Here is a 27482-nt window from a genome sequence, read left to right as displayed (position 1 = left end):
TACTGGGTGATTTAGTGGGGTAGATTGAGTTTTGGTTTTGGAGGGGCAGTCGAAAGTAAACAAAAGATTTCTATTGTATCACCTAAATTTATCCATCTCGCCTCAGCAACGACTCCCTTGAGATTGTAAAATCTCTAGATCACGAATGAGCTTGATGAGAAGTCAGCCAATCTTTCTTTGGCTTGGCTAAAAGCCTAATAATACTTCCTCGGGGAACCAATGGCTTCTTTTTTCTTCTCATGTCTCTGATAAGCTGCCCTTGAATGATCTAACATTTTGTTGTTCTTTTATTCCGCAACAAGTCATAGCTCCTGTTTACTCTATACAAAACTCTCGTGCTTGTCGTCTTTGATTATTTAGTACCCCTCCAATGCAACATTGATCGACGGCATGATGCTCATTTTGACAGTTAATGACAGTGACAGGGATCTCATTCAGGGACTTAACGACCGTTTGATCTTCAAAACAATTCCACGACCACCGTTATCAGCCTCATCCTCAACGCCCTTGATCTCAGGTGCATTTTACAGAATCAAGTCGATATTAGACTTTAGAAATTGTGAGACACCAAATACAAGAGTTTATAATGTCATTATTCAGGGCAATTAATGTTGCGGTACCAAGTAAACTCAGCAGACAAAGCACAAAATAACATCAAATAATCACACAGCATTCTTCTACCTGATACCAGGTCTTTATTCTCATTGAACCGAGATGCAAAAACCGTTGAGATCAAAGCACGTGGCTCCCACAGTTTATATTTGTCTTATCATCATCTTCCCGTGTCTCTTGCAGTCTCATTCATCCCTCAACTCTGCTCAGTCGACAGCTACCCTAGGTACCAAGGCATAGTGAGTCTGTAGAATGGCCTCATCTTGCATTCCATGACGTTCAGCTGCTGTACCCTCTTCTCAGCTCTCGATTCCCTCTATTCAATCGATGCCACGTCATATGATGTCACTGCATTTGCTTTTCACCCCCGAACAATCCGCTTGACTGACGTTGCTTTTGATGCTTAGTCCACAAGTTCCGATTCGCAACTGTTTCTTCTTATTAGACCCAACAAGGTTTCAAGTCTCGGAATGGTCGCAGGTGGCATAGCAACCCGCAAGTCTCATTGACCCCGATATTCTGAATTATCTCTGTCAAATGTTTCGGCTTGCTCGGACAGCTCGGCAATACCTAATGAACCTCTGCAGTCAATGACGTACAATGGAATATCACGACTTGAGAAAAGATGTCGACTTTGGTGCACCGCTTCGACCTGCCTTTAGCGCAATATGATTCACGACATTTCCAATCTTGACCTTGACACCCAGCACGCTAATCTCCCACTTGCGTATATCGTCAAACTTGGGCTGTTTAAAGAGTTGCAGCGTCTTGAGCGACAGTTCATCCCCTGGTAAATGAAACGTCCACCCAATGGAGACGTGGAACGCACCCCCGACCGGCTCGTCTGGAGATCGTGCATACAACGATGGTAGTCCAAACTGTGCTGCTACCGAGTTGCTCCGTAATAGCAAGCTGGTGAGTTCTGGGTTCAAAGGCTTGGTGTCGGGACCGCTTGCAACCCGGAGGATAAGAAACGTGCGGTCCGAGTCTGGCGATCTAAACCATGCGAGGCTCTGGGGCTTGACGGCAAAGGGTGCGATGCCGCTGCTGTTGAAGGATTCTGTTATCTTATCTAGGAACTCGTCTTTGGCACTTGTTGTGAGTGATAGCGGACGAGATAGGCTGATGTGAAGTGGTAGAGGTGATCCCAGATCGCTTGTCAGGAAATTAAAGAGCTTGGTGTTACTCGACACATGTTCTTCAATGTCGGCGATGAGAGTGGTGAGAAGTCCATGCTGTTCGGTAGATGGATGCCCTGTTGAATTAGCTGTACGTTCAATGGGTCTCATGTACGACAACTCACACTCTGTGTATACATGACTGGGCCAGTTGCCAACTACATGGGGAATATGACGCTTCCGGCCCTGGTGCAGACTCGGATCATCAACGACACTCTGTCGAACAGTGGAAGCATACAGATCATGAAAGGTATCAGGCAAGGGCGGCATAGAAGAAGCACCCGCAGCACTATCTCCGTCTACACTCCGCGACGAGCCGTCAACTGCTTTACGGCGTTTGACAGGCTGCGTATCGGGTTCGGACTCGGACCCGGAGGAAGAGTAGTCGACGAGAGCCATTATTCCGTGGATCTGTACGTCATATAGACGTGATTTGCAATGGTGTTTTTTATTAGTTGTTCAGACGGGTAAACGGCCCTTTGTTGTCTGCGCGTCTGGAGTGCGCTTTTGACCATGGCTGAGAGTGCGCGGCAATTATTCCCGTAGTGGGGTCAGTAACGGTGTTTGTCAGTAAAGCGGCTGAAACTCTGATGATGACGATTGTTCATTAGTCTCTTTATGAGAAGGCATGTCTGATGTTATTTGCTGATAAAAATACAAGTCACTAGTTAGAGCTGACGTTGAGAGGTTTGTCATGGCAAGATCCGATATCTGCTGTTGCTGATCAATTGGAATAGGGTAGCAATGGGACGTCATGGCTTATTCGTTGCGTCAGTTGCGGGCCGCGCAAGCAAGATTTAGGTGTGATATCACAGACAGAGCAATGAGAAAAACACAGATTAATTGTTTCGATAATCAATGTAGATACTTATCGTGGGCAATGAATAACTGTTTAATAGCGGTCTGTTAAATATCCACTGAGCATTAATTCAAGTGGTCTGGAGAGGGTCTGCCACCTGTCACCCGTTTCGGGGAAGCGAGCGTTACTGAATCCCAACTTTTAATTTAGCCTCTGCGATGGATAGTGACTCGATTGGAGAACAACGCCGTCGGACTAAAATGTCCAGGTCCGGGTTTGGTCTGGTCAGGCCAGGTCCCTACAAGCAGTAGCGAGAGTGCTTAGACCTGGACCCTGTGCACTGCTGCATTAATGCTCACCTGACCTGACCCGACAAACTGACGAGGCTCTCCTTGCTGTTTTATTTCTTTCTTCATGCTATAGTGTGTCTGTCTGCTATACATTCCAGTTGTCTATTGTTGAGCTTAAACCTCGTGTTGGCTGACGTTGTCTGTCTACCTTCCGAGGCTGCCGCGATTGGAAGAAACGATAAAACAAAAGGGGATCGGCTCACAATAGGCGAGACATGACTGATTGACGCGAATGACTGAGGATTGACATGCGGGACCTAGCTAGTAGAGCCCGGTCAGTTGGTGGATGTGACTGTTGTGACAACTGCCACACCAAACCTAGAGGTATGTATGTACTGTAGCTTCTCACTTCTCCATGTAACGTTAGTACCGACTTCGGCACTCCCGTTTAGACAATTTGACTGCAAGGGACTTGTAAGGCGCTTGAGTTCAGTCCCATCCGTTGAACGAGGCGTCGATAGCGTCGACAGGTGAAGCTGCTAGAATTAGAATCCGCATCACGGGAGCTTTGCTCACCCCGCTATGGGAGGATTGTGAATGGGCGCATGATGGGAATGGAGGGGGGACGAGACCGCTCTAACTCAAGATCTACATCCGTACAACCCAGGAACTGTGCCTTACCTTGTGTATGTACCCAGACTCCGGGTCCTAGAGCAGCTAGAAAATGGAGAGCTTCTCTTTTTTCCTTTTGGGATCATGGTGGGTGCCATGCCGTGCCTTCCCTAAATAAAGAGGCTGCATGTCCTCCCATCCATCCCACCGTTTTATTTCTTCTGTTTCTTCCATCCTACCCTCTACTTTACACCAGACAACATCTCTGTCGCGGAACAAAGTACATTCACGACAAACACGAATAGACATTGCATCGCAAGTCCCAAGAAAGAGCAGTCATCGTATCTGTCCATATCGTACCGCATTACATCGTACCGCAGCATCGCAACTACAATCGACTCGCTTCATTCTTTGACCACTGACAAAACGACGACTTTGCGCAACTCGAAACAAACAGCCCGTCGCCACCATGACGGACACCAGTGACAAGCAATGGGTAAGTTTTGGACCCTTACCTGAGCTAGAGTGATACCCTTGTCTCCCACCATCATGGCCCATTCTTTTGTTCGTTCCTTGGTTCAAGCGCTTCAGGGTCCGCTCCCTAAACCAACGTCATCCCAATACTCTTAAGTGATGGAAGAAAGGACGTCAGAAAAAGACCCTTATCGCTATCCCCTGCGTTGGTCGCCTTGCGTCAATGTCGATCACAAAGATTGGCGGCTGCTTGGCTGTTTCTTGATGCAAGCCAAGTAACCAACCATGCTTACTTGGGTATTGGGCCATGCCACAGCCCAAAGTACACGCAAGCCTGATGACGTTCTAAAAACAACACCACTCATCACTCTATTTAATCATCATCTAACACTCATTCCAGGCCAAGGCTTATCTTCTTGATCCATTAAACGAACCTGAACCAAACCAAGACACCGGCATTGGCAACCTTTCAGCTCAATTCCGCAGCTATTCTCTTGAGAGCTCCAATTCATCTTCAAGCAAAGACAACTCCAAAGACTCCGACAGCAAAAACAAGCATCGAAGCCATAAACATCGTCACGGAAGCTATCCTACTCCTCCCACATCTGCCAGTCCAACTCGCGACAGCTTCCATTCCTCAAACCCCTTCTCCGACGCTGCAGCTTCGCGACGTCAATCATCTGTCCCCTCGGTCTCGATCTCTCCCCCAAACTCTCCTCCTGGCCCGGCAGAGTCCAACAACCCGTTCAACATTTCATCCGTCAACCGTTCAGCCAGCGCTCGAGTTCCTGCCCATCGCAACCGACCTCAGGTTCAGCACAACCGCAGCTTTAGCGCCAGCAACTGCGGAATCTCTCGTCAACGCTCACTGAGTCAAAGATACCCAGGCGACATGTCTCACCGTCCCCTCGACATCCTTAGAAAGGAGGCTCGCGCAGCTGATCGCGCCCCTCACTTGCGACGCAAGCAAATGCCCATGACTGACACCATTGACGCTCTCGATACTATTGGTGGAACCTATCATCATGGCGGTCCCTATGACGCAACTCTTGCCAGCCGCAATCGCAACAAAAAGTACTCGCCCGTCGCAGCTGTAGAGGAGTCTAACCGAGAAGCTCTCCGTGCGACACCGAGAGAAAACATTCAAGACTCCCTCAAGAAAAAGATGCCTCTTCAGGGTACTGCCGTCATTCCCAGCGGCGAGCGGGACTTTAGTGGAAACACCATCAACTATGAGGAGGGTGCTGATCTCATGAGGGAACCCGACGCCATGGGTGGTGCGTACAAGCGATGGGATGGCATTGTAAGTATTCCTGAGACAGATTTAAGAACTTTTACTAACTTTGACAGCAATACCATCCTGATGACCTCAAGGGCAAGGGTGAGCCCTCTTACACCTATGAAAAGGACCTCAAGGAGCACAAGCGCAATCGTGGTGGACCCGCCGAGTATGAACTCTCTTCCAACATGGGAACCAGCACGCGCCCTGCGTTTACCCACAACAGAAGCTTCAGCGAGAGCCCTCGAACAACCCCAGAGCACTCAAACGGCACCGACATTCGTCGCAACAACTCTACAGGTCGTCACAAATTGAGCGACGGTCTGCGAAAGCGCTTTGGCAGCATTCGACGCAAGAAGGCTGGCGAGGTTTAGTAAACGGTTCAAAAATGTATGATATTACTATTTGTTTCGTTAAGCTTGGGATTGGCGTTTGGGGTTCTGTATTGGAATGATACCGCATGTGTATACGTTGATGGATGGAATGAGATGATATCGCGTATACATTGATGGATTGGGTTTTATATATGTATCGGATATAGTCTACTGATATGATTCTTGGTAAAGGGTTCGGGAAAAGAATGTTTTATACCTGCTTGCTTTTGAGATGCTGATAGACAGACATGTACAGTCTAGAATGCAGCTGAGTTGTGCCCATAAAATCACAGTATTTATAGCAACAGAGAAGTGTTTCTTGTAACATGATTTTGTTGTATTCAGTGTGTAGCAAGTGATGAAGATGTTTTGTTGTAACATAATTCTATTGTGACTTCCCCAGTATTAAACTACTTATCTATGCCTCTATTCACCGTATAAACTAAAAGTAAGACATACCGCTCCATCCCAACACACCCTCCAACTCTTCTCTCAGCTCCTCAACACCATCATACCCACCCTTACCAGCAATCTCAGCCCTCTTTGCAGCGCTCAACTCAGCCCACCTCGCCAACACGGCTCCATCAACAATCGCTCTTCCACCCGCTGCCTCAACACCTACTGTTCGCGTACCAACGGGCAAGCGATGTGCCTTTGCGTTTAGGCCGCCGTGCGGTGTCAGGGCGGGGAGGAGCTGGTTCGTTACAGATAACAAACGGCGGTATGCTGTCTCGGGGAGAGGAATCAGGCTGGATAGGTGGCCGGAGGAGGATGCGAGGAGTAAAACGTGGGGAGGGTCTTGGGGGGTTGGATGGCTGGGTGGTGTTGTGCGTGGGAGAAGAAGTGTTGTGGATGGTGGGTTGGGTGAGACGGAGAAGGACGTGCGGTGGAGAAGGAGATGGCCTTGAAGAGATTTGGGGTCTGTATTTTGTCAGTATAATTCCAATTGTTGAAGGAGTAGACTTACGCTCGGGGTTGAACTCGAGAATGTGCAAATCACCATCTACATCCGCCGCGACAATAGCAAGATCATCGCCGTCTGGAAGAAAATCCGCCACCACAACTGGTAACCGGCCATGGCTCTTACCCAAGACCTTGAAAGTATACGGCTCCTCTGTATAACCCGCAAACCAGACACCCTTGAACGCATCAGCCATGAGACAAAGACCTGTGCGTGAGAGTTCTCGCGCGCTGGAAACATGGCAGCTCATATCGAGAAAAGCGACAGGTAGCAAAGATCCGTCCTCCTTGAGACCTCTGACCATGCATTTCTGGCCCTGAGCGACGAGCATGAGGCCCTGGGTTCCGATTTCGGAAATAGCCGTGACGCCGCCGCGGGGAATGTCTTCGCGGGCGATGGCTTTGAGACGTCTGTTTGTCTCTGGCTTGCCGGGCTCGGGGATGACGGTTACGATGTCGTAGACGTGGACGCGGCCGCGGATGGGGAGGTCTTCGCCCTTTGACACGGCTGTGCCGACTGCGACGAGGAAGCGACGCTCTTTTGTGTCTTCTGAGACCTCGAGGTGGAGAGTTTTCATGCACTCGATTGATTCGCAAGACTCGAGCTCAATGTCGTGGATAACGGTCCAGGTGATGGGGCTGATGAGCTTCAGGACGCCGCGGGGCATGGTTGGAGGGAAAGAGAGTGTTTCCTTTGCCCACTCTTTATGATAATCATCGTCTTTAGGAAGTTCAAACGGTTCGCTTGTCATGCAGCCTGCGATGTATGCACCAGTGGGCTGATGATATGCGATGCCGCGAACGTCAGACCCAAGGGGAACTTTCTTGACCGAGATGCCAAGCTCAGTAAAATTGGTGTCAGAGGGAAACTGGGTGACGCGCGCGATGCCCTTGTCGTCCGCGTAGATGAAGCCACGATCACAACCCTCTGTGTGGAACGAGCTCATACCGCGGATACCGAGGCCTTGAAGACCGATGACACGGGGAATGCTCTTGCTGGACTTGAGTACGAAGCTTGGAGAGGAGCCGGGGAGGAAGACGGTGCTGTAGCCGTTGATGTTTGCGCATCTGCGCATGGGCATGAAACGGGGTTGCTCTACGTCGTCGTCTTCTGTTTGAGCGGGTGTTGTGGCTAATGTTACGTTGGACATCTTTTTGAAGCTGAGGGCGGCAGATAGGTTGCTTTCGCCGCCTGGTCTGACATGATGAATGGGTTCGTAAATGGTGAGGTCGTCTGTTTGGTTGCGGAGGATGAGATATGGGGATTGGGAAATGGTGTCGCCTAGGTCGGCTACCAAGATCTCGCGCAGAGTCTCCTTTGCTAAACCTCGTCGTAGGGTGTAATCGGCTGATAAATGAGGAGGTACATAAGAGAGACCTTCAGCAACGTAGACGGGCTTTGAGAGATCAGGGAGAGCGTACACCTGTCAAGTCAGTAGCTGTAATCTGAGAAGGACAAATACTTACATGTAGCGCACCAGTAGAGCTGAGAAGAAACATCATAATCTTTTCAGTCTCACCCTTATCGTTGGCATTGAATTGGAAAGCGCCCTCTGTGTCAGCATATAGACATCCAGCATGCCACTTTGTGTTTTGTAGTGTAGCATCCATCTTTTCCACCTCTTCGAGTTCATTGTTGCTGTCGATTTGTGCTAGTAAAAGACTGCTGTCATCGCGGATGAGGAGCAGGTAGGGATCAACAATGCTGGCGCTTGTGACTCTCGGTTCTGCGCCGGTCTCCTCGTCGAGCATGGGAAGAATCTGAGTAAGTCCGAGATCTGGAACAATCAGTATGTGCAGTAATCACTTGGACGAAAACTTACCTCCATCGTAGGATCGAACCTCGGACTTGAGAACCTGAATTATCCTCATCTGCTTTCCCATTGTCCCAGCCTCAACAGTAAATCCGGCCGCAGGGTCAAACTCGGTTTCCTTAAGCGTTTCGAATCCTGCTCCTGTAAGGGCGTACACGTCTGATGTCTCGTAACCGTCGAGATCAACCTTTGCCACAATCATATACTTATCGTGTTGCCCAAAAGCCTCATACTCATCACCAACACCAGCACTTCCTCCAAGCGCTTTAGGTAGTGGTTTCTTGACAGACATGGTCCAGAATCCTCGGGCCTCTGGAAACTCGAATCGTCCAATGATCTTGGGCTGGATATTACGGTTGAGAATGGCTAGGGACCCAGCCTTTCCTCGTCCGACAATGCATGCAAGATGAAGATCCGACACAACACCATCCGACAGAGTCATCTCTTCGCTGTCGGGAAGGAATGATGTCTTTCCAGGAGTTAGATCCTTGATGGGTGCAATACTGAGCAGTGTATCGTGTATGCGGAAGCTCAATTCGCCTGATCTGCCACTTCCGTTGAGTGCCTGAGCTGGCTTTGCAGCCGCAGACTCTGTGCCGTAAAGATCATCGTCCTCGTCATCGTCATCTTCAAGATCCAGCTCGTCCACATCAAGCGCAATGTCTGTATCAATCAGACGAGGTTTCCGTCTCTTTTCTTGTCCCATTTTCCTTGTCCACCCCAAAACTACAGAGTCGCCCATCTCACTGCCAACAAAAAAGGTATTCTTTCCAAGCTTGGATGCTGTGGATGCTCGGCTCTTGAGGACATTGCCTCCGTTTTCGTCTGTGACCATCTTGATGCTGAGTCCAGAGACTGTTCTACCATCGATGAGGAACGAAACTATACCAATCTGGCCATCGTTGAGAACCAATAACAGTTCGCCGTTTTCGATATGTAGTTGCTCAACAACACAGTGCTCCAGCCGTAGGTTCAAGTCCGCTTGATCTGTCAAGCTAAACGATGTAATCTGTCGCGCCATTGAGTTCACAGCAACACCATTGGCTTTGCCCGACTGATCAACATGGATCAACTCGTTCTCTCCGATGAGCAAAGCACCACCAACTGGCGCCGGCAAAGCGAGAATCTTGAACAAATCTCTGGGGAGGTCGGTGACTGACAAAATAGTCGTTGAAGCTCGTTGTTGCAAGTCTAGAGTAAACACCTTGTATGTGAGATGATCCTTCTGACCCAGGGAGTGTGCGCGTTCCTGGCTGGATGACAAAATACCAAATGTCGGCTCTCTATACTCATGCAGAAAAGCAAAGTGCACCGGATGAAGCAGACTGGGATCAAGCAGCGGCAGACGGAGGACAAAAGATGGTGTATACGGTGGTTCTACTGTGTCGCTATCTCCATTGGCGACTGCAGCAGTCTCCTTGACAGGTCGTGGCCCGTCGAGATCCTCATCCCAATCATCCATCTCCAAGTCTTCTTCCGCCTGTCGGAACGGTAGGATTGCAATGTTGCGCGAGCCGAATTGAAAGGCAGCGCATCGACTGCCGGGATCAGCCTCGAGGTAATTCGCATACTCGTCAAAAGAAACCTCCCATGGCGCACCATGTAGCTCCTCTTTTTCGTAGTAATGGATGGAGATGGTCTCCAGGGTACTCTTCTCAGGGTCCCATACGGCCATGCACAGCTTGGCAGCCTTGTACGCTATCAAAAGAGCTTCGCCTCCACATTTCGAGTGTTTGGTCTTGACCTTGGCCAGACCTGTGACGGCACCGGAAAGAGGAAGCTCTGCGACAAGGACCAGCTTTGTGTTGTTTGTGCGGTCGGTCTTGACAATCATTGTCTCGCCGCCAAGAAACGAAGATTCAAGGCCATCGTCATCGTTTGCGCGGTGGTCGAATTCAGGTTCAGGCTTTGTTGGGAGGGCTTGTTGGTTCTCGGGATCGAATTCGGCGGATATGGCCTTTGTAGTAAAGATTTGGAGTAGGGAGCCCTTTGCGACAACGAGATTGTTTGCTGTAGCCGAAGTGAGGGAGGCGGTCAAGGAGTGCGTGACAGCTGAGGGAGCCGCGAGCTCGGTGTAGGCCTGCATTTCAGCGAGACCATTCTTTTGCGGCTGGGAGAGAGGAATTGGGTTGTTTGACCGTTGTTACGGTTTCGCGATGGATTGTATTGAATTGACCCAAAAGAGTAGAGCTTGAGCTTCGGACGGATTATTAGTGACCCGTGTCCGGTGTGCAGCCTGTACTGTAGCCATTACAGTGGATGCCATTAGTGGAGGCCTAGACCGACCCTGGCATCTAAAACTACAGGCATCTGAAGCCCACTTGAGCAACGCTAGCGTATAGATTGCGTCACGAAACATCAACTGCTTGAGGTCGAGCTTTGAGCTAAACAATCGACGATCGAATCTTGTTTTCTTCCCAAGTTCCTCTCCTCTGATTGAGTAGAACTAATCACGTTGCTACACCGATTGATTCCGACGTCATCCTCGCTTGATAGATCTCCCTTTAAATCCCCGCGATCTGCCACCAACATCCGCCACGGTCGCGACCTGGTCTAGTGGCTTCACTCTACAACTGCATTGTTGATCTTTAAACAATCGTTAATCCAGCATCGCTACCGACTTCATCATGGCCCACGCAGGCCTCATCCAGACCAGTTTGATCTGGGTCGCTTATGCCGTTGCCGTAGGCCTCTGCTTGATTGCAGCCATCATCACCACATTTACATGGCAGACTCCCCGTGAACGATCGGCCGTCGTCAGCATCGTCGCTATTGTCAGTTTGACTTCGTTGCTCGCAACAGTCCTATTACTTCCCGTCGATATCGCTCTCGTCTCTGCCACTACCTCCGCAACACTTGGTGCCAAGAAGGACTGGGCCACCCCCGAACGTGTCGACAGTATCCTCTACACACTCAAGGTCGTCTACTACAGCTTATACAGTTTCGATGCAATCCTCTGTCTCATCGTCATTCCCTTTGCCTACTTCTGGCATGAGGAGTACGACGAGATCGAGGTAGAGGAGGAGGGCCGAACGCTAGGCAGCCGCTTCCTGGCCGCAGCCAAGTACACCCTCTTCTTCGTCGCCTTCGTCGTGGTTTTGTTTCTGCTAGGCTTCTTTGTCCCTGCCGCTGGTGACAGCTCTCAGTCTCACTGGGATCTCGACTACTTCAAGAAGCTCGTTGCTCAAAACCATGGTGAAAAGGCCTTGACGTTTGCCCTGGGTCTCTTGCTCACAATGGGTACACTGCTCTACGTTGTCTACACTGGTGCTGGCCTTGCTCTTCTCCCCATTTCCTTCATCAAGGCTGCACCTTCAATCTCAGCTCCTCAACTCCATCAGTCAACCACTACCCAGCTCGAACAGAACCGTGAACGTCAGCGACAGATCGAGATGCGCAACGCTGGCCGACAAGAGGAAATGTCCCGAAAGGATCAACGCGAGTTGGATGCCCTGGTCCGAGAAGAACAGACATTGGTCCGACGTGAGAGACTCGCATCTGAAGCTCAAGGCGAAGGCCGCAGCAAGGTCTACCAGGCTTGGATCAGGGTGTGCGCCGTTTTTCGACCTATCAAGCTTATCGGTGGAATTTTCCTGATGCTCCTTTCTGTTGTTATCTGGGTGTCTATGCTCATCACTGGCATTGACAAGGCCAAGAACTCGGTCTGCAAGCAAAAGTGCGGTTACATCCTGGGTCAGATCCATGTTTTCCAGCCCATGAACTTTATCTTTGTCAAGGCCGCCAAGGCTTTCCCTGTCGACTATGTCCTGATGGCTCTGCTTGTGTTGTTCTTCTTCAGCAGCTCCATCTCGGGAATTGCAACCGTGGGCATCCGATTCCTCTGGGTCCGCATCTTCCAGATTCGCAAGGGCAGGACGGCGCCTCAGGCTCTTTTGATTGCCACTGTTATGCTGGGACTGATCATTTTGGCTATGAACTACGGTATCGCCATGCTGGTTGCACCTCAATACTCCATCTATGGAACTCAGACTTTCTGTACCAACGAGCCCGCTCATCCCGGAGAGCAGCCCGACTGCAGCGGCCACAAGGACATGATCCGCGCTTGTTCCGAGGCACTCAAGTACCAGCATGCTAAGGATGTCTGCACACCGTCAGTGATGTCAACGTTCCTCAACCGCATCACCATCACATGGCCATTCTTTGGTCTGGTCGACTTTTGGGCCCAGTTTGCCTTCCTTGGTGTATTCCTTGTTGTCTTTGTCACAGCCCTTTTCCGCACACCCAAGCTCGACCTCTCTCAAATTGACGAGGAAGCCGAGGCAGATGAAGAAGAAAGCCTCCTCGCGTCTACTGGTAGACGCTTTGGTGCTACTTGGCAGGATGTCAGAGGAAAGGTCGGCAGCTCAGGAAACGATGCGAATAACGGCAACGGATCACAATCTGCTGCTTGATTGGTTTCACGTATATAGTCGGATTAGTTCAGATTGATGGATGTTTGTTTTGGAAGCGCAACAATTGATGTTTCGGAGTTTGCGTTGATTGGTATATTGGGTATCTGTCTTTACAAGCACATGTTTTAAAAGAATAGCTATGAGTTTTTGCTTGAATGAGTTTCGTCACGCTCCCAGTGCTACCTTTTTCTTTTCCTTCTTCTCCGTCTTTTTATCTTTTGTGAATTGCACCGCTCTGTGACCTCTCTCGTCGAACCCAGCTTGTGGTCCACGATGCATCTCGTACCAGCATCGCGTGCAGTAAACGTCGTCGTCACACCCGGGGCATCGTAGTGTCGCATCCTCAAGACAGACGGTACACCAGTTATCCACGTCGTCGTCGGTGTAGTTTGTGCGTGTGGTTAGACGATTCACCGGTTTGCCTGAGGGTTTGGATGTGGGGACTGATGGTAAAGCGAAGGATGATTCTGCGTCTGGGGATGGGGCGCGTAGGGCAGCGAGACGGGCGGTTATGTCATCTATATCTGCGCTGCCTGCACGAGCTGAGGTGGGCATATCGTTGAGGTCAGAGGGAACTTCTGGAAGTGCGAAATCCGTATCTTTAGACTCTGTCTCATTGGGTTCAGAGTCAGACTCTGGTTCTGGGAATTTTGTCTTGGCGAGAGCAGCTTCTACTTCTACCTCATCGCGAAAGCGGGCGATGACTTGGTCGACGTCTTTGTTCATGGCTTCTCCGTCTGAATCATCCGAGTCATCTTGTTTTTCGTCTGTGTCTTTTGGTATGGCATCTGCGAGTTGTTCTAGAAGGGCTTTGACTTGTGCGTCATCTGGTTCAGCGCTGAAGCCTTCTTCTGGCTGAACATCGCCTAGTAGCTCCTCCAGAGTTTGGTCATCTGTCTGGAACATTGATTCATCCTCGTCATCTTCTTTAGGGGGTTCCTTTTGTGATGTCTTTTCAGGTTGAGGCTTGGGCTTTGATGACTCTGAAGCTGGTTTGGCTACAGGTGAAGACGGTTCATTGCTGCGTTCTCGCAAGGACTTGAGACGAGTAGCAAGCGTATCTTCACGAGTATGAGTCTTTTTCCTTTCAATAAGATCGACTTTTATTCTGAAGGAGTGTCAGTTTGTGAATTATGTGAGGGTGAGGGTAGATGTACTCTGTTGATACGGGTTTCTCGGGCCCTGCGCTTTTGCCTCGTAGGGCGTTTAGGCGATCGAGGAGAGACTTGTCGAGATCGTTAGGCATTTTGGATGGAGTTGTTAGAGTTTAGAGATGGAGTTGATGCCGTTGAGAGATGATGTTGTGGTGAAGTGAGGTTGAGGCTCTGACGTTAGCGGGGGCGGGGCTTGGGCTTTCATCGTCTTGGCTGGATGAGGAGAAGGACTTTAGAAGGTGATGCTAAGTGTTGGATGTGAAGAGAAGAGTGATGAAATGAATGGAGGTATATCAAGTACAGATATTCAGATTCTTTATATGACAATTATATGCAACTTTGTACTTTGGAGCTCATGATGGCTTTATGATCTGACGGGAAGTAGAAAAGTTGGCCTCCCAAGTCTTAGTTTACAAAAATAAATATCCTAAACAGTATAGTCTAAATGGCATAAGCTGACCTACTAATTTCGTCCCTTATGCTTTCAGCAGTCAATGTTTCCTTTATATCCTCGGCGCTCATGATGGCTTCATTATTTGACGTGGCACAACAACAACAACAACGGGTTAATGCTAGCGAAGGAACAAAGTTACCACCTTCAATTCATAAGGTAATAATAACTTGATCAACAATTCATACTGATCCTGATCTCTTGGCACTGAATCCTTTCTGACTTGAACCGTAATGTGGCGAGTGAGCCGTGATTCAATCCTTGGACGCGCGGCTGCGCGCTGACCCTTTGACGTACGCAAGCTATTTTAGTGCTGCTCAGCCCCTGAGTCCCGTATTCAAACAGTGGATCGGTGCCTGGACTACCTATTTCAGTGCATAGCGTCCCTTATCTAGTCGCTATCGTGAATCACAGCACTAAGAAGTAATTAATGGAATGGAAATCCGTCACCAGGCATGACGGACATTTATTAATAAATATGTACTCATTCTCAAGTCAACTGTTTTCTACTGTGGTTGCCATGGACTTCTCCATCTTTGATTCCTCATGTTTACCTTTCAATCGCTCGGCGCAAAGTCTGTAAAGATCACGGCAGTTGTGATCTTTATCTGGCTTCTCGTCGCTGCTTACTACAGCTACAGCGATGTTCCCTTTTATACTCCGAAGCCGCTTCAAAAGACATATACATATACAGACACCTCCAGGCTAAAAAGTCTAGAGTCTATTAGACTCGGTGCGCAGTACTTTGTGGACTACCCGTTGAACGATACGCCAAAAGAGATATTCGGAGAGTTGGGACAGAGAACCCAATTGTTACGAACGTGGATTGAGGAATTGGAGAGCCATGACGAGAATGAGAGGCGTGAGACCGCAGAGCTTGTTGGAAAACATATCCAGTCTTTGTTTCCATGGCTTAATTCGAAGAATGGTGTTTCGCCGCCTCTGGCCAATATATACGACCGACTTGGTATACCATACGAAACAACGAGCGTCCCAAAACGTAATAAAGTACCAGCTGGAATTGTCATTCCTACTGGCGAAAAAACCCTTCGATTCGCATGCCATCTCATCGCATCTCTAACGCAAGTCCACAATACATCCCTCCCTATCCAGGTCGTATACGCCGGAGACAACGACTTGTCTGCCCAGGGAAGAAAAAAGATTCAACAAGCAGCCAACGGTGTAAAGATCGAAATGCTAGACGTCCTCACTGTCTTTGAAGATACCACGCTCAAGCTTGCAAATGGAGGATGGGCGATAAAACCGTTCGCTGCCTTGGCAAGCCATTACGAGAAAGTCATCCTTCTCGATGCAGACGCAGTGTTCTTCCAAGATCCGCAGCAGCTCCTCAAACAGTACCGCTTCAACGAGACGGGGGTGTTACTCTTCCACGACAGACTCCTCTGGAAGAATGGGTTTCCTGATCGACAGGATTGGTGGCACGATCAGATCAAGCATCCCAGTCCTGAAACTGAGAAGTCGCTTGTGTGGACGGAGAGGTATTCTGAGGAGGGAGACTCGGGTATTGTGGTGGTTGACAAGTCGAGACTGGATGTCCTGCTTGGTTTGATACACATTGGATGGCAGAATTCGGATAGAGTGAGGAATGAAGTCACGTACAAGATTACGTACGGTGATAAGGAGAGTTGGTGGATTGGATTCGAGGCGACAGGGTCAAAGTATTCCTTTTCGCCGCACTACGGTGGTATCGTGGGCTGGTTGAAAGACGGAGACAAGAAGAAAGAAGAAGTCAGTGTGTGTAGCTTTGTTATAGCGCACGTGGACCAAGATGAAAGATTGCTGTGGTATAACGGTGGTTTACTCAAGAACAAGGCGGTTAACCAGACGGAATTCGAAGTTGCGACGCATTGGATGATTGATCAGACATGGCACAAGGGTGGGAGTAAGAAGGATATGAGTTGTATGGCTGGAAAGATAGTTAGTGAGTTATCGAGTGGAGAGAAGGGTGTTTTGAGGATGGCTATTGATGTTGCGAAGGATGTTGATGAGAGGTTGGGTTTGATACCATCTACATAGAGCTGGAGGAACGGTGTAACAATATGATGGACTTTTGATGATTCACTATTATGTCACGTTTAGTAGTATGATTGGAAAGAAATCCTGATTTATTATTGTATGCTAAGAACTGTTATTCCTAGTCTTGGGAGTTGTTACAAGACTGGGTGAATTTTCCGAAGCCGGGAAGGATCCGGGACTGTTTCAAAAAAAAAAAGGTCGGATCCGGAGTGGGTCGATTGTCGGACAACTCACCAAGGCCGAAGACCGTCAGCCGGAAAAGTAATACAATAAATTATACCGAACACTCAAAATGAACCATATTAGTATACGATAAAATTATATATAAGAATGATCAGTTCACTGAATAAAGACATCATACTCAAACACTCAATTCATCAACTACTTCTCTTACATCATGGCTCTCCGCACATCCCTATCCCGACCAGTTCCTCTACTCGCAACCCTAACAGCCAGCGCAATTGGAGTCAGCATCCTTTCCAAAATGATGTTTAGCACAGCATCTGCAGAGTCACCTTCTCCTCAAAAGATCTTTAGCGGCGCATTTGCTTCGGTCAAGTTGCCGTTGCATAGTTCCGAGTATGAGTCTCACGATACAAAAAGGCTGCGGTTCAAGCTGCCACAGGAAACTGCCGTCACGGGACTTCCATTAGCGTGTATGTCATTCTTTTGCTATGAGTCTGGTATGGATGCTGATTAGTTGTGATAGCGGCTTTGTTGACGTTAACTTGGCCTGAGGGATCATATTTACCCAGACCTCGTCCATATACCCCCATCTCACCACCAGGTAAGATATCCATCTACATATCTAAAACAGAGGGACCTAACAACCCCAGATGAACCAGGATACATGGACCTCCTCGTCAAGAAATACCCCAAAGGCCAAGGCAGCACCTATCTCCACTCCCTCCAACCAGGCGACACACTCTCCTTCACATCACTCCCCCTAAAACCAGCATGGAAGACCAACAACTTCCCCCACATAACCCTCATAGCAGGAGGCTGCGGTATAACACCACTCTTCAATCTCGCCCAGGGCATTCTTCGCGACCCTGCAGAAAAGACACGCATGACGTTCATCTTTGGAGCGAGATCTGATGAGGATGTTTTGCTAAAGAAGGAGCTTGATGGCTTCGCGAAGGAGTTTCCTGAGAGGTTTGAAGTCAAGTATACTGTTAGTAATCCTAAACAGGGGTCGGAGCTGAGGAAGGGAAGGGTTGACAAGGCGTTGTTGGAAGAGGTGCTTGGGGGTGTGGGGAGGGATACAAAGGTTTTTGTGTGTGGACCTAAGGAGATGGAGAAGGCACTTGTTGGAGGAAGGGGAGTTTTGAAAGAGATTGGGTTTGAGAAGAGTCAGATCCATACGTTTTAATCTGTTGGAGGGAGACGGAGGTGAGTGTATGAGTGGTACAGATGATGGCTTTAGGTCATAAAGCTATATAGCCTAGGCAGTGTAATATAAGTAGCATAAGCTTACCTACTCATTTCGTCTCTTATGGTTCATCTAAAGATTGGTATAGAGACTGTTAATTAAAGGCTTAGACTGAATATGACCTGTTACGAGGAGTCCGAACAGTAAGGCTTCATGGGCCCCTGAAAGGAAGTGAGAGAATGCGAGAGGAATTATTGCATGGCTTCTTTTAACACAAAGTCCTAAATTCATCTGCTTTCCTATTCTGTCTCTGCCTAATTACCAGTAGCGATACTATGTCTAACTCCCAAACTACCATTCGTCAAAAACGCCCTTGTATCCCTCTTCACCACCTCTTCATCCGCCCTCTCCAAAGCAGATCCGTAACCTCCACCACCAGGCGTAAGGATAATCACCCTATCACCCACTCCAAAATGCGAAGTCTTTCTCGGCCCCAGCGACACCTGTCTCGTAGTTCCTGTCACTGGATCCTTTCGAACCCAGATATTCTGTCCTCTCTGTCCCTCGCCTCCTCCCTCGAGGCCATACGGCGCCGTGACTCTTCGATCTGTAAGAACAGAAACTTGTAGCGGCATGCGAAATTCCATGTCTCGAACACAGCCATCTCCTCCGCGCCATTTGCCTTCACCACCGCTGCCCTTGCGGATAGAGAATTCGTGGAGAATAACGGGATATCGCTTCTCGAGAATCTCAGGGTCTGTGATGCGTGTGTTTGTCATGTGAGTGTGCACCGCACTCGCGCCGTGCCATCCTAATCCTGCGCCTGCACCACCGCAGATGGTCTCGTAGTAGCCGAAGCCCTTTGTTACTTCGCCTGTGACGGGATCGGTGCCGCCGCAGCCGAAACTGAGATTATTCATGGTTCCTTGGGAGGCGGCTGCGGCGTTGAAGGCGCGGAGAACAAGATCAGCGACCTTTTGGGATGTTTCGGTTGTGCAGCCTACGGTAGCTGCTGTGGGAGAGGGCGAGAGGATGGTGTTGTCGGGACAGATGACCTTGATGGGTTTGAGGCAGCCTTGGTTGAGAGGGATGTCGGTGCTGATCATTGACCGGAGGCAGTACTGGATATGTTAGCTGATGTTCTAGAACTGGGTATTAAGACTTACCATGATGACAGAGTATGAGCAGGTAGGAGGTGCGTTCAAGTTACCAGAGTGCTCAGGGCCAGTACCAGTAAAGTCAAATACCGCTTCACCAGTCGCCTTGTCAATCGTGACCTTGAGCTTGAACGGAATACCATCGTCATTGTACTCGGTCGCCTCAAGAACACCATCCTCGTACTTGGCAGCAATCTGCTTCAACAGATCCCTTACAGACTGTGCAGCGTTGTCCTGGATAGCATGCATATACAGCTGGACAACAGGCCAAGTAAACTCCTTGATCAGAGATCGAATCAGCTCGATACCCTTCTGGTTGGAAGCCACTGCAGCTTTCAGATCGGCGATGTTTTCGGTCAGAGTACGTGTGCCACTGCAACCAGGGAACGAAGCGGGGTCTTCGTAGAGGTGCTTGATGAGACCAGCTTCGTCAAAAACGCCTTGGTCAATCATCTTGAAGGATTCAATTGCTGCGCCTTCTTGCCAGAGCTCTGTCGAGTTGGGAGGCATCGAACCAGGGACGATACCACCAATGTCGGCGTGGTGACCACGGTTTGCAACGAAAAAGATAATCTCCTTGGGATTCTCCTCGTCGTCGAAAACTGGTGTGATGGTTGTGATATCAGGAAGATGAGTGCCGCCTGCTTGAGGGTGGTTACTGATGATGACATCGCCTGACTTGAGCTCACCAGCCTTGTATCGCTTTGCTTGGTAGGCGATGGCAGTGCTCATGGAACCAAGATGACTGGGAACGTGTGGTGCATTCGCCACAAGACCTCCATCGGCAGAAAAGATGGCGCATGAGTAATCCAGTCTCTCCTTGATGTTGACAGAGATGGACGTCTTTTCCATGGTATGGCCCATCTGTTCAGCGACAGTCATGAAGCGATGGCCAAAGACACTCAAAGTAACAGGGTCGACAGTCTTGGTTGCGACATTCTGCTTCTCCGCCTTGTCGACCTCGAGAATGACGTGCTCTGGAAGGATAACACCCTTGCTGAGATGGTCTAGCACGATGGTCTGTGTCTTGTCGATGATCATGGCTGGACCTGTGATGTGTACACCTGGACTCATGGACTTGAGCTCGTAAACAGGAGTCTCGGTCCAACCATGAGTCTCAAAGAAGATCTTTCGAGCAAAGATGGGAGTAGGAACGGGAGTAAGACCATCAGACTTGTACTTTTTCAGTTCCTCAAAAGGACTCGAGATGTTGAGAACGCGCGACTTGCCAACGCTTCGAACACGGACGTCGTCGATAAGGATGTCGCGGGACTGGGAGAAACCAAACTCTTGTGTATGTCTCGCAGTAAAAGCAGCATCCGCCTCAGCGACGTTTCCTGACACAGAGATCATGAGAGAAGTGTCGCTTCCCTGGTAGCGCATGTTGAGAAAGTACTCGTGCTCAGTGGACGTAGCATCGAAACCCTGCGACTCAAGACCTTGAGAGCCTTTGGAGGAGAGAGACTCTAAGCGGGCTTTGATCTCGGGGACGACCTGTTCGGAAAAGGTGATGGCGGAGGGTTCTTGGTTCTCCACTACAACATCGGCGAGGGCCATGCCATAGGCAGATAGGATGCTGGAGTAGCAGGGAATAATGGCTCGCTTGATACCAAGATCTCGGGCGATAAAGACAGCGTGTTGACCACCTGCACCACCGAAAGATCCAAGGTTGTGACTTGAAGCACCATATCCACGACCTTCGCTCAATGTTCGAATAGGTCGCGTCATGGTAGCGTTGGCAATAGAGAGGAATCCAAGGGCTAGTGTCTCGGGTGTAAAAGGTTCGCCACCATCCTTTTCCTTGTTGACCGTCTCTGTCAAAATAGCAAACTTTTCTCGGACAATCTCGCGGTCTAATCGTCGAGGGAAAAAGTCGGGAATGATTCGGCCAAGAAGAAAGTTGGCGTCTGTGACTGTCAAGGGACCTCCTCGGCCATAACACGCAGGACCGGGATTGGCACCGGCACTGCTTGGTCCGACTTTGAGTAGCCCGTTCTCCCAGGCCAAGATGGAGCCACCACCTGCAGCGACTGTGTTGATGTCGAGCTGTGGGGTTTGGATAGTTACTTCGGCGATGGTGCTCTCAAAGATGTGCTCCAGAGCACCAGAGTATCGAGCGACGTCTGTACTTGTGCCGCCCATGTCGAAGCCTAGAACTGGTGTACCGTCGGTGTCATCGTAGCATGTCCTGGACAAGCCGACAACACCTCCAGCAGGACCACTGAGAACACCCCTTAGTCCAGTGAACTTGGACCAACTTGTGAGACCACCGTCGGACTGACAGATTAGAAGCTTGTTGGCGCTTTCATCCTCCAATTGCCCCTTGAAGTTCTTTCTGAAACCATCGAGGTACGCAAACGTCATTGGTGTGAGGTATGCGTCGGCAACGGCGGACTGACTTCGCGGCACGTACTTGGCCATGGATTGGAGGACGGAAGAGGCGGAGACTTTGAAGCCCATTTCCTCGGCGAGCTTGGTAACTTGTAACTCGTGGTTAGGGTATGTGTAGGAGTGCATGAGACCGATGGCGATGTTCTTGAAGCCTTGTGTCTTGAGGTTTTCGAGATCGGCGCGCACAGCGTCGAGGTCTGGCTTCTTCATGATTCGCACGACTTCACCAGTTTGGCCAACGACGAGAGCTGGATCTGAGGATACATCGATGGGACCATTTGAAGGGGCTTCGCTTGCGCCTTCAATAGTGACACGCTCGTCGACTTCCACAACAGTCTCGTAGAGTTGCTCGAGGCGTCTCACAGAAAGGTCAAACAGATCTGGTCTTGCTTGATTGCCGATAAGGAGGACATCTCTGAATCCTTTCGTCGCAAGGAAAGCTACGCGATCACCCTTTCTTTCAAGGAGTGCATTCGTAGCGACTGTTGTTCCCATGCGGATAGACTCGATGGGGTCAAGGTCCAGTAGCGAGCCCTTTGGTATTGTGGTTTCTAGCGCATTCTCTAGAATTTGTCGGATACATTCTGTAGGTGCATCGTCGTACTCATCTGGACAAACAGAAAGAATCTTGAAGACGATGTGCTCTGATCGACCAGGGACTTGAGCCCAGGCGTCTGTAAATGTGCCACCACGGTCGATAGCGATGCGGATGCCTTGAGATGACATTGTGAGAAATAAAGACTAAGGGGGTATCGGAGAGAGAATGCAAGAGTGAATGGGGTGAATGAATTGCATGCTGATCTGTTTGGCTTCAAGATGTTTGTATTATAGTAGAGAGTCTGGGGTAGTGTAAGTCAGTGGATTCAGTGCCTGCCGACCCAAACGCGGGCCATTGGTTCCGATGATGATTACTCATCGGCAAGTTTTAGTCAAGCCGACTTATCACGACCGGCAAGTCACAACTTGCCGACAACATCTCCACTCGGCATCATCAACGTTCCCAAACAGAAGGAAATAAGTCGCTACCCCGGACTGTCCACCAGACCCGCATGTCCCCAGGCCTTGGGAACCATTTCATTACTCAATCACTTTACCGAGGATCGTCGAAATGAGCACGAGACGTCCAAGAAGACTTTTAGCTGCGTGAGGAAACAAACCCTTGATTATCAGTGATTGAGTCTGATTATTATTAGTTGTCATAGATGTCATTCTCAAAAGATCAAGTGTTCGGGTGACAAGCCGTGTCAGTCGTGTAGTTCTACAGGTAGGGCGGGCGAATGTGAGTTTCCCGCCAACAAGGAGCGCAAGATTCCAGTTTCTGAAAGGTAGACACTCAACTTATAATTTAGTCCTAATTCATCTTGAGATATGCTGATATTTGTCTTTATTTAGTTATCTCAAAAAGCTCGAAGACGACAGTCGAAAACTACAAGCCATTGCAAGCCACAACCAAACACCAGAGACCGAACCAGCCTTTACTCCCCTCAACAGTCAATCTCAGAATGACTACGACCCGCCATCACTCTCAAAAGAAGAGAGTAATCTTTTTAATCCGCTCTTCGATAGACAACCCGAAAAGCCCATCCAAGAACGTTCCTCCGAACCAGGTTTCATAGGCGAAGCGTCATGTGCTGCCTTTAGCAACCGACTCTTGTCATGTCTCGACGACACATATACGCCTTCAACAGCTGGTCTATCGAATTACCACAAGCTCAGCACATATGCAAAGTTACCTGCGGCGCAAGGCTCGGAGTTTCCAGAACGGATGCACGTCAAGTTACTTCTGAACGTGGCTCGACGTTTCATTGGGAATTACCACCCTTTGTTTCTCGAGGTTACCTTTATGAAGGAGATTGATGCAGTATATCGAAGAGAAATGGTCCCTTCGTCGCTGTGGCTCTGCAAGTTTTACGCTCTCATGGCTTTGGGGGAGATATACACCCACAGAAGAGGCGTCGGGGATAATAATAGGGTGCCGGGTACGAATTATTACGTGAGGGCAGTGAGTCTACTACAAGAGAATCAAGACTACTACGAAGAGCCGTCTTTGATGCAAGTGGAAGTTCTCACACTACTGGTAAGTATTCTATCTCTTCCAATTGCACTCGCTAACATTTGACAGGCCTGGGCTTCTAATGTGCTGGGCCGCATCCGAACAGCATACTGCTATAGCGGCATCGCCATGCGTCTAGCCCAAAGTCTCGGCATGCACAGATCCGCATCGCGACACACAACCCTTACACCAGTCGAACGAGAAAGTCGAACACGGACATGGTGGGTTTTGTACTTTTTCGATCGTTTCTCTGCGTCCAAGCTGGGTCAGCCCATTACAGTCAGAGACGAAGATATAGACGTGGAGATGCCAAGCCAGGAAGGTTTGACAAAGGATGAGATGGCCGAGTTTCTGGACCCGCAGAATCTTATCACGAATATTAGGCTGGCGAGAATAATTGGAAACATCTGTGAATCGTCCTCTTCAAACAACTTTGCGTGGGCTAACCGTTTACCAGTGACACACATCTACGGTATACCGAAAGCCACAAATGGTCTCTATATCCATCAAGTACATGGTATACTGAAGCAACTTCGAGAATGGCACGACGAACTACGAACCGACATGCGCGTCAAAGAACGTGGAACTCCCAGACCTGTGGCAAGTCTTCATCTGGCATATTACCAATGCATAATACAAACAACACGTCCTGTTTTACTGCATCTATTCAAGACGCAATTCCAACTGGGCACCAAACCGAGAGACGATGCTCAACCTCGACAAAACGTTTCATCCATCACATTGGCCCTTGCAGAGAGCTGTGTCAATGCTGCACAGGCATCTAGTCGCATCGTCGAGGGATTATTCCTAGATGGCAGCATTGCTACGTTTGGATACTGGGATGCACATCATATCTTTTCAGCAGCAATGATCCTCATCATGTCAGCCGTCATGAAACCGACGGCCGTCAACTCTGATCATCTTGAGACATTACTCAGCGTTTTGCGCTCTCTAAAGAACGACGGGAATATTCCAGCTGTGGACTTTTGCGAGAGATTATCACATATCCAAACTCGAGTTTCGACACTTAGAGCAACGGGCCGCTTAGATGGTGTACCGCCTACTACAAGACCACCTTCACCGAACGAAAACCTCGATTCGTCTGGTCAAAACCAGCCTTTTCAGACGCCAATGAGCATGGACACGGAGTGTAATACTGGGGTGGTTGGCTATGATGATGTGGATATTCTGGGGAACCCACTAATTGGGAGCTTTTTGGATGGGAATCAGGTTCAGTGGCTGGATGTGCTTTTTGCAGAGGATGGGACGCTGAAGGAGTTTGCTTCAGAGATTGAAGATCAGTTTTTATTTAGGTAGAATGTCGTAATCTTGGTTACCGATCTCGGCATGACTCGGTAAGCGATATCACAAGATTAGATGGATGGTAGTCAACCCTTGTGTTTCTTATCTCGCTGGACTGGTTTATCTGAGCTTATCATACCCACAATGGATGGAAACATACAATCAATATCTCCGAGAGAGAACCTCTATGTACACTGGGATTGATATCATTCGAATTAGCCATCATAGCGGGCTCTGAATTTTTGTAGATCTGTCAGGCTGGAAACTTTATTGATAGTACCACATCTCACTCCATTGGAAACAGGTCTCAACAATGTGTCAATAGCATCCGTGATTCAAACTACAATAGTCGTGTCTAGTGAGGTTCAAGTCATCTGATGTAGATAAAATACAAGACGAGCTTTCTTTTCAATATTTGACCAACCTAAAAGCCACTAAAAAACGTCCTGCGGGATGAGCTCCTCATTAAGAATAATGCAAGCCACATATTGCCGTTTTGGAATAACCTTTAGAAACTATTGCTCTTAATCCGGGGTCGCCGACTAGTCTGGATTATCCATGAACTGAGAGCTGGGTCTAGATGACCCGGAATGTTGGACTATTGAGACAAAAGGCTGATGAAGCACACATTAAGTCTCAGTCTTTTGGCAAGATGGTGTATATAGTTGATCTCTGTTCTGGCCATTATTGTATGGAGATGTACCACGCATTTCTCGTGTTTCAATAACTGAAAAATGCTTGGATTAAAGTCAATACTGACACTATTGTTGATTGGTGTTGTCAGCACATCACCGACTGACTATGGTCTTGACAAAAGAGCAATGGGTATGGAGAACCTCGGGATAATCCAGGCTTGGCAGAGAGCTTTTAACTGATATTATTGTCACTTCAGTCTGCAGAGACAATGACCAAGACCTCAAAGCCCTAAAAAGTAACAAGGCAGACGGATCCGCTTTCTGTTCGACATACCTTCAAATTACCAAAACTTCAACTGTCACGCCTCTTGCTAGCACCACTGCAACGAGATGGGTGACCAAGTCTACCCGACTAGTTTCTGTCCAGAAGGTTCAGTTTATAGTCCGCCATGTCTTCAGGGCCAAAGTGACGAAGACGGCCTCCATAACGCTCACAAAAACAAACACTGCCACTGTTACCGATTTGAAGACCGAGATGGAGACAGGAACACAAATAGATGACGTGACGGATACAGATATAGCTCAAGTGACTGAGACTGGTGTAGCTGAATTGACGGAACATGTGACTCGGCATGTTACCACAACTGTCACAGCTACTGTCTACACTACGTCTACGAAGGATGTCACAAATATCAGCACCATGCAGCTCACAAAAGAAGATCCAACCACGGTCACTGTTACGTGAGTATCTATCTCAATCGCCTTATTAATAATCGGTGACTGACACATACTAAAGTAGCACGTAAGCCGTCATGAAATCCAGCAGAGGGAAGTTGGGAACTGACTTTCAACAGAGCGGATGCTGACACAACGACAGTATCAGTCGGTGAGATCCACCTGCATTATGCCAGTTTTAAATGTTAACTAACTGACGTTACTTAGAATACAACTGTGGTGCTCATCACAAAACATTACCTCAGATGTATGTAATTGCTAACCTGGCCGGTGTGCAAACCTTTACCAGATGCAAGACATACTGTGCGACCAAACCCGAAGCTCTGAGCTTTGGGTATCATAATATTGGATGCATGTGCCTTAGTGCCCTGACGTAAGTAAACCCTTGCTTTTATAGAAGAGAACAGTCTCCGATGGGATGTTAACGATATCTAGAAACGTCTGGTTGTCCAGGTCACCCTCCAATACAGACTGGAATGTGTCCGATCTAGTATGCCCTGCGTTAACAAAGGTACTATTAACCAGTCTGTAAATGTCACACAATACTAACTCTGCCTTCAAGCCTGAAAAGAGAGCTGCGCAGGTGGACAAAAGAGTCCCAGAATATTTGCAGCTCAAGGGTGCTAGCGACGTGAGCAGTGCCTGTTCATGCCATATCAACAACAAGCCAGCTTCTCCGACCACATTGACTGTGAATGCAAAGCCGGTCACACATACAGTCACGAGCTTTACCAACGTCTACTACAAGATAAAGAAATACATCACCGTCTCCTCTCATAGGACCGACACTTTGACCGACTTCAAGACAACAACAAAAACAGATTATAACACCTTGACTGTTACCAACCGCCAGAGTGTTACGGTCACTCAGCCCGTTACTATTACGGTTACACACGTCAAGATGGTGACTGTTACCAAAGTCAATAGCGTCCATGTCACGAACTACAACACTATGTATACTACCGATGTGGCCACTTCCTTGGAGACAGATCTCGAGACTGAGATTGTTACTGACGTGGAGTATTTTACCGTCACCGATTACGAGACAGTTGAAGTTACCGTTACAGACATGGACGTGATAAAACCTTCTCCAGTTACTGTCACAGTAGGAGTGACGAACTATGGGTAGATTAGAATGTCAGAAGTGCGAAAGGCAGAACATTGGCATGGATGAGAATACTGAACTTCATCATATTTGAAGGTCGTCAGCCAATGTATCATGGACAAACATAACAATTGACGATTAGACCTTCAAGATATCTAATGCTCGGTTCATGTTTCATTCAAAGTCTATGCGGCAATTCCAAGCCATAGCCGGGTTGTTCAGGATAATATCACCCGAATTGGAGATTGCTACTCTATAATGAGACGTTATCTAGATCAACACGGCA

The 27482-nt window shown here is 48.7% G+C and overlaps 10 protein-coding genes across 10 annotated transcripts; 6 read left to right on the top strand and 4 right to left on the bottom strand.

Moving 5' to 3' along the window:
- Window positions 1-1220: 1220 nt before the first annotated feature.
- FGSG_04909 (uncharacterized protein) lies at window positions 1221-2189 on the bottom strand (the record flags this gene model as incomplete). The annotated part of the gene is made up of 2 exons (XM_011325076.1): window positions 1221-1867; window positions 1916-2189. The coding sequence occupies 2 exons, from the start codon at window positions 2187-2189 to the stop codon at window positions 1221-1223; spliced, it is 921 nt and encodes a 306-aa protein (XP_011323378.1).
- A 1771-nt stretch (window positions 2190-3960) lies between these two features.
- On the top strand, window positions 3961-5913 carry FGSG_04908 (uncharacterized protein; the record flags this gene model as incomplete). The annotated part of the gene is made up of 3 exons (XM_011325075.1): window positions 3961-3987; window positions 4366-5268; window positions 5316-5913. The coding sequence occupies 3 exons, from the start codon at window positions 3961-3963 to the stop codon at window positions 5616-5618; spliced, it is 1233 nt and encodes a 410-aa protein (XP_011323377.1). The 3' UTR covers window positions 5619-5913.
- A 46-nt stretch (window positions 5914-5959) lies between these two features.
- FGSG_04907 (uncharacterized protein) lies at window positions 5960-10478 on the bottom strand (the record flags this gene model as incomplete). Its single annotated transcript, XM_011325074.1, has 5 exons — window positions 5960-6003; window positions 6078-6539; window positions 6586-8002; window positions 8046-8356; window positions 8402-10478. The coding sequence occupies 5 exons, from the start codon at window positions 10476-10478 to the stop codon at window positions 5960-5962; spliced, it is 4311 nt and encodes a 1436-aa protein (XP_011323376.1).
- A 541-nt stretch (window positions 10479-11019) lies between these two features.
- FGSG_04906 (uncharacterized protein) lies at window positions 11020-12804 on the top strand (the record flags this gene model as incomplete). Its single annotated transcript, XM_011325073.1, has 1 exon — window positions 11020-12804. One exon carries the CDS (start codon window positions 11020-11022, stop codon window positions 12802-12804), a length of 1785 nt encoding a protein of 594 aa, XP_011323375.1.
- Window positions 12805-12969: 165 nt separating this feature from the next.
- Window positions 12970-14050, bottom strand: FGSG_04905 (uncharacterized protein; the record flags this gene model as incomplete). Its single annotated transcript, XM_011325072.1, has 2 exons — window positions 12970-13912; window positions 13962-14050. The coding sequence occupies 2 exons, from the start codon at window positions 14048-14050 to the stop codon at window positions 12970-12972; spliced, it is 1032 nt and encodes a 343-aa protein (XP_011323374.1).
- Window positions 14051-14955: 905 nt separating this feature from the next.
- FGSG_04904 (uncharacterized protein) lies at window positions 14956-16711 on the top strand (the record flags this gene model as incomplete). Its single annotated transcript, XM_011325071.1, has 3 exons — window positions 14956-16162; window positions 16199-16351; window positions 16569-16711. 3 exons carry the CDS (start codon window positions 14956-14958, stop codon window positions 16709-16711), a joined length of 1503 nt encoding a protein of 500 aa, XP_011323373.1.
- Window positions 16712-16843: 132 nt separating this feature from the next.
- On the top strand, window positions 16844-17818 carry FGSG_04903 (uncharacterized protein; the record flags this gene model as incomplete). Its single annotated transcript, XM_011325070.1, has 4 exons — window positions 16844-17102; window positions 17202-17233; window positions 17264-17620; window positions 17672-17818. 4 exons carry the CDS (start codon window positions 16844-16846, stop codon window positions 17816-17818), a joined length of 795 nt encoding a protein of 264 aa, XP_011323372.1.
- Window positions 17819-18132: 314 nt separating this feature from the next.
- FGSG_04902 (uncharacterized protein) lies at window positions 18133-22113 on the bottom strand (the record flags this gene model as incomplete). Its single annotated transcript, XM_011325069.1, has 2 exons — window positions 18985-22113; window positions 18133-18939 (listed from the first exon to the last, which is right to left on the bottom strand). Exons 1-2 carry the CDS (start codon window positions 22090-22092, stop codon window positions 18133-18135), a joined length of 3915 nt encoding a protein of 1304 aa, XP_011323371.1. The 5' UTR covers window positions 22093-22113.
- A 361-nt stretch (window positions 22114-22474) lies between these two features.
- FGSG_04901 (uncharacterized protein) lies at window positions 22475-24736 on the top strand (the record flags this gene model as incomplete). The annotated part of the gene is made up of 4 exons (XM_011325068.1): window positions 22475-22509; window positions 22569-22691; window positions 22759-23443; window positions 23489-24736. 4 exons carry the CDS (start codon window positions 22475-22477, stop codon window positions 24734-24736), a joined length of 2091 nt encoding a protein of 696 aa, XP_011323370.1.
- Window positions 24737-25455: 719 nt separating this feature from the next.
- FGSG_04900 (uncharacterized protein) lies at window positions 25456-27220 on the top strand (the record flags this gene model as incomplete). The annotated part of the gene is made up of 8 exons (XM_011325067.1): window positions 25456-25546; window positions 25614-26097; window positions 26153-26158; window positions 26211-26242; window positions 26299-26338; window positions 26381-26464; window positions 26545-26581; window positions 26654-27220. The coding sequence occupies 8 exons, from the start codon at window positions 25456-25458 to the stop codon at window positions 27218-27220; spliced, it is 1341 nt and encodes a 446-aa protein (XP_011323369.1).
- Window positions 27221-27482: the final 262 nt, after the last annotated feature.

This window comes from Fusarium graminearum, chromosome 3 (assembly GCF_000240135.3).
Source record: "Fusarium graminearum PH-1 chromosome 3, whole genome shotgun sequence".
In the NCBI taxonomy this organism is placed as follows: domain Eukaryota; kingdom Fungi; phylum Ascomycota; class Sordariomycetes; order Hypocreales; family Nectriaceae; genus Fusarium; species Fusarium graminearum.
Note: the sequence above shows the minus strand (reverse complement) of the source record. Positions and strands in the feature narration are given on the sequence as shown.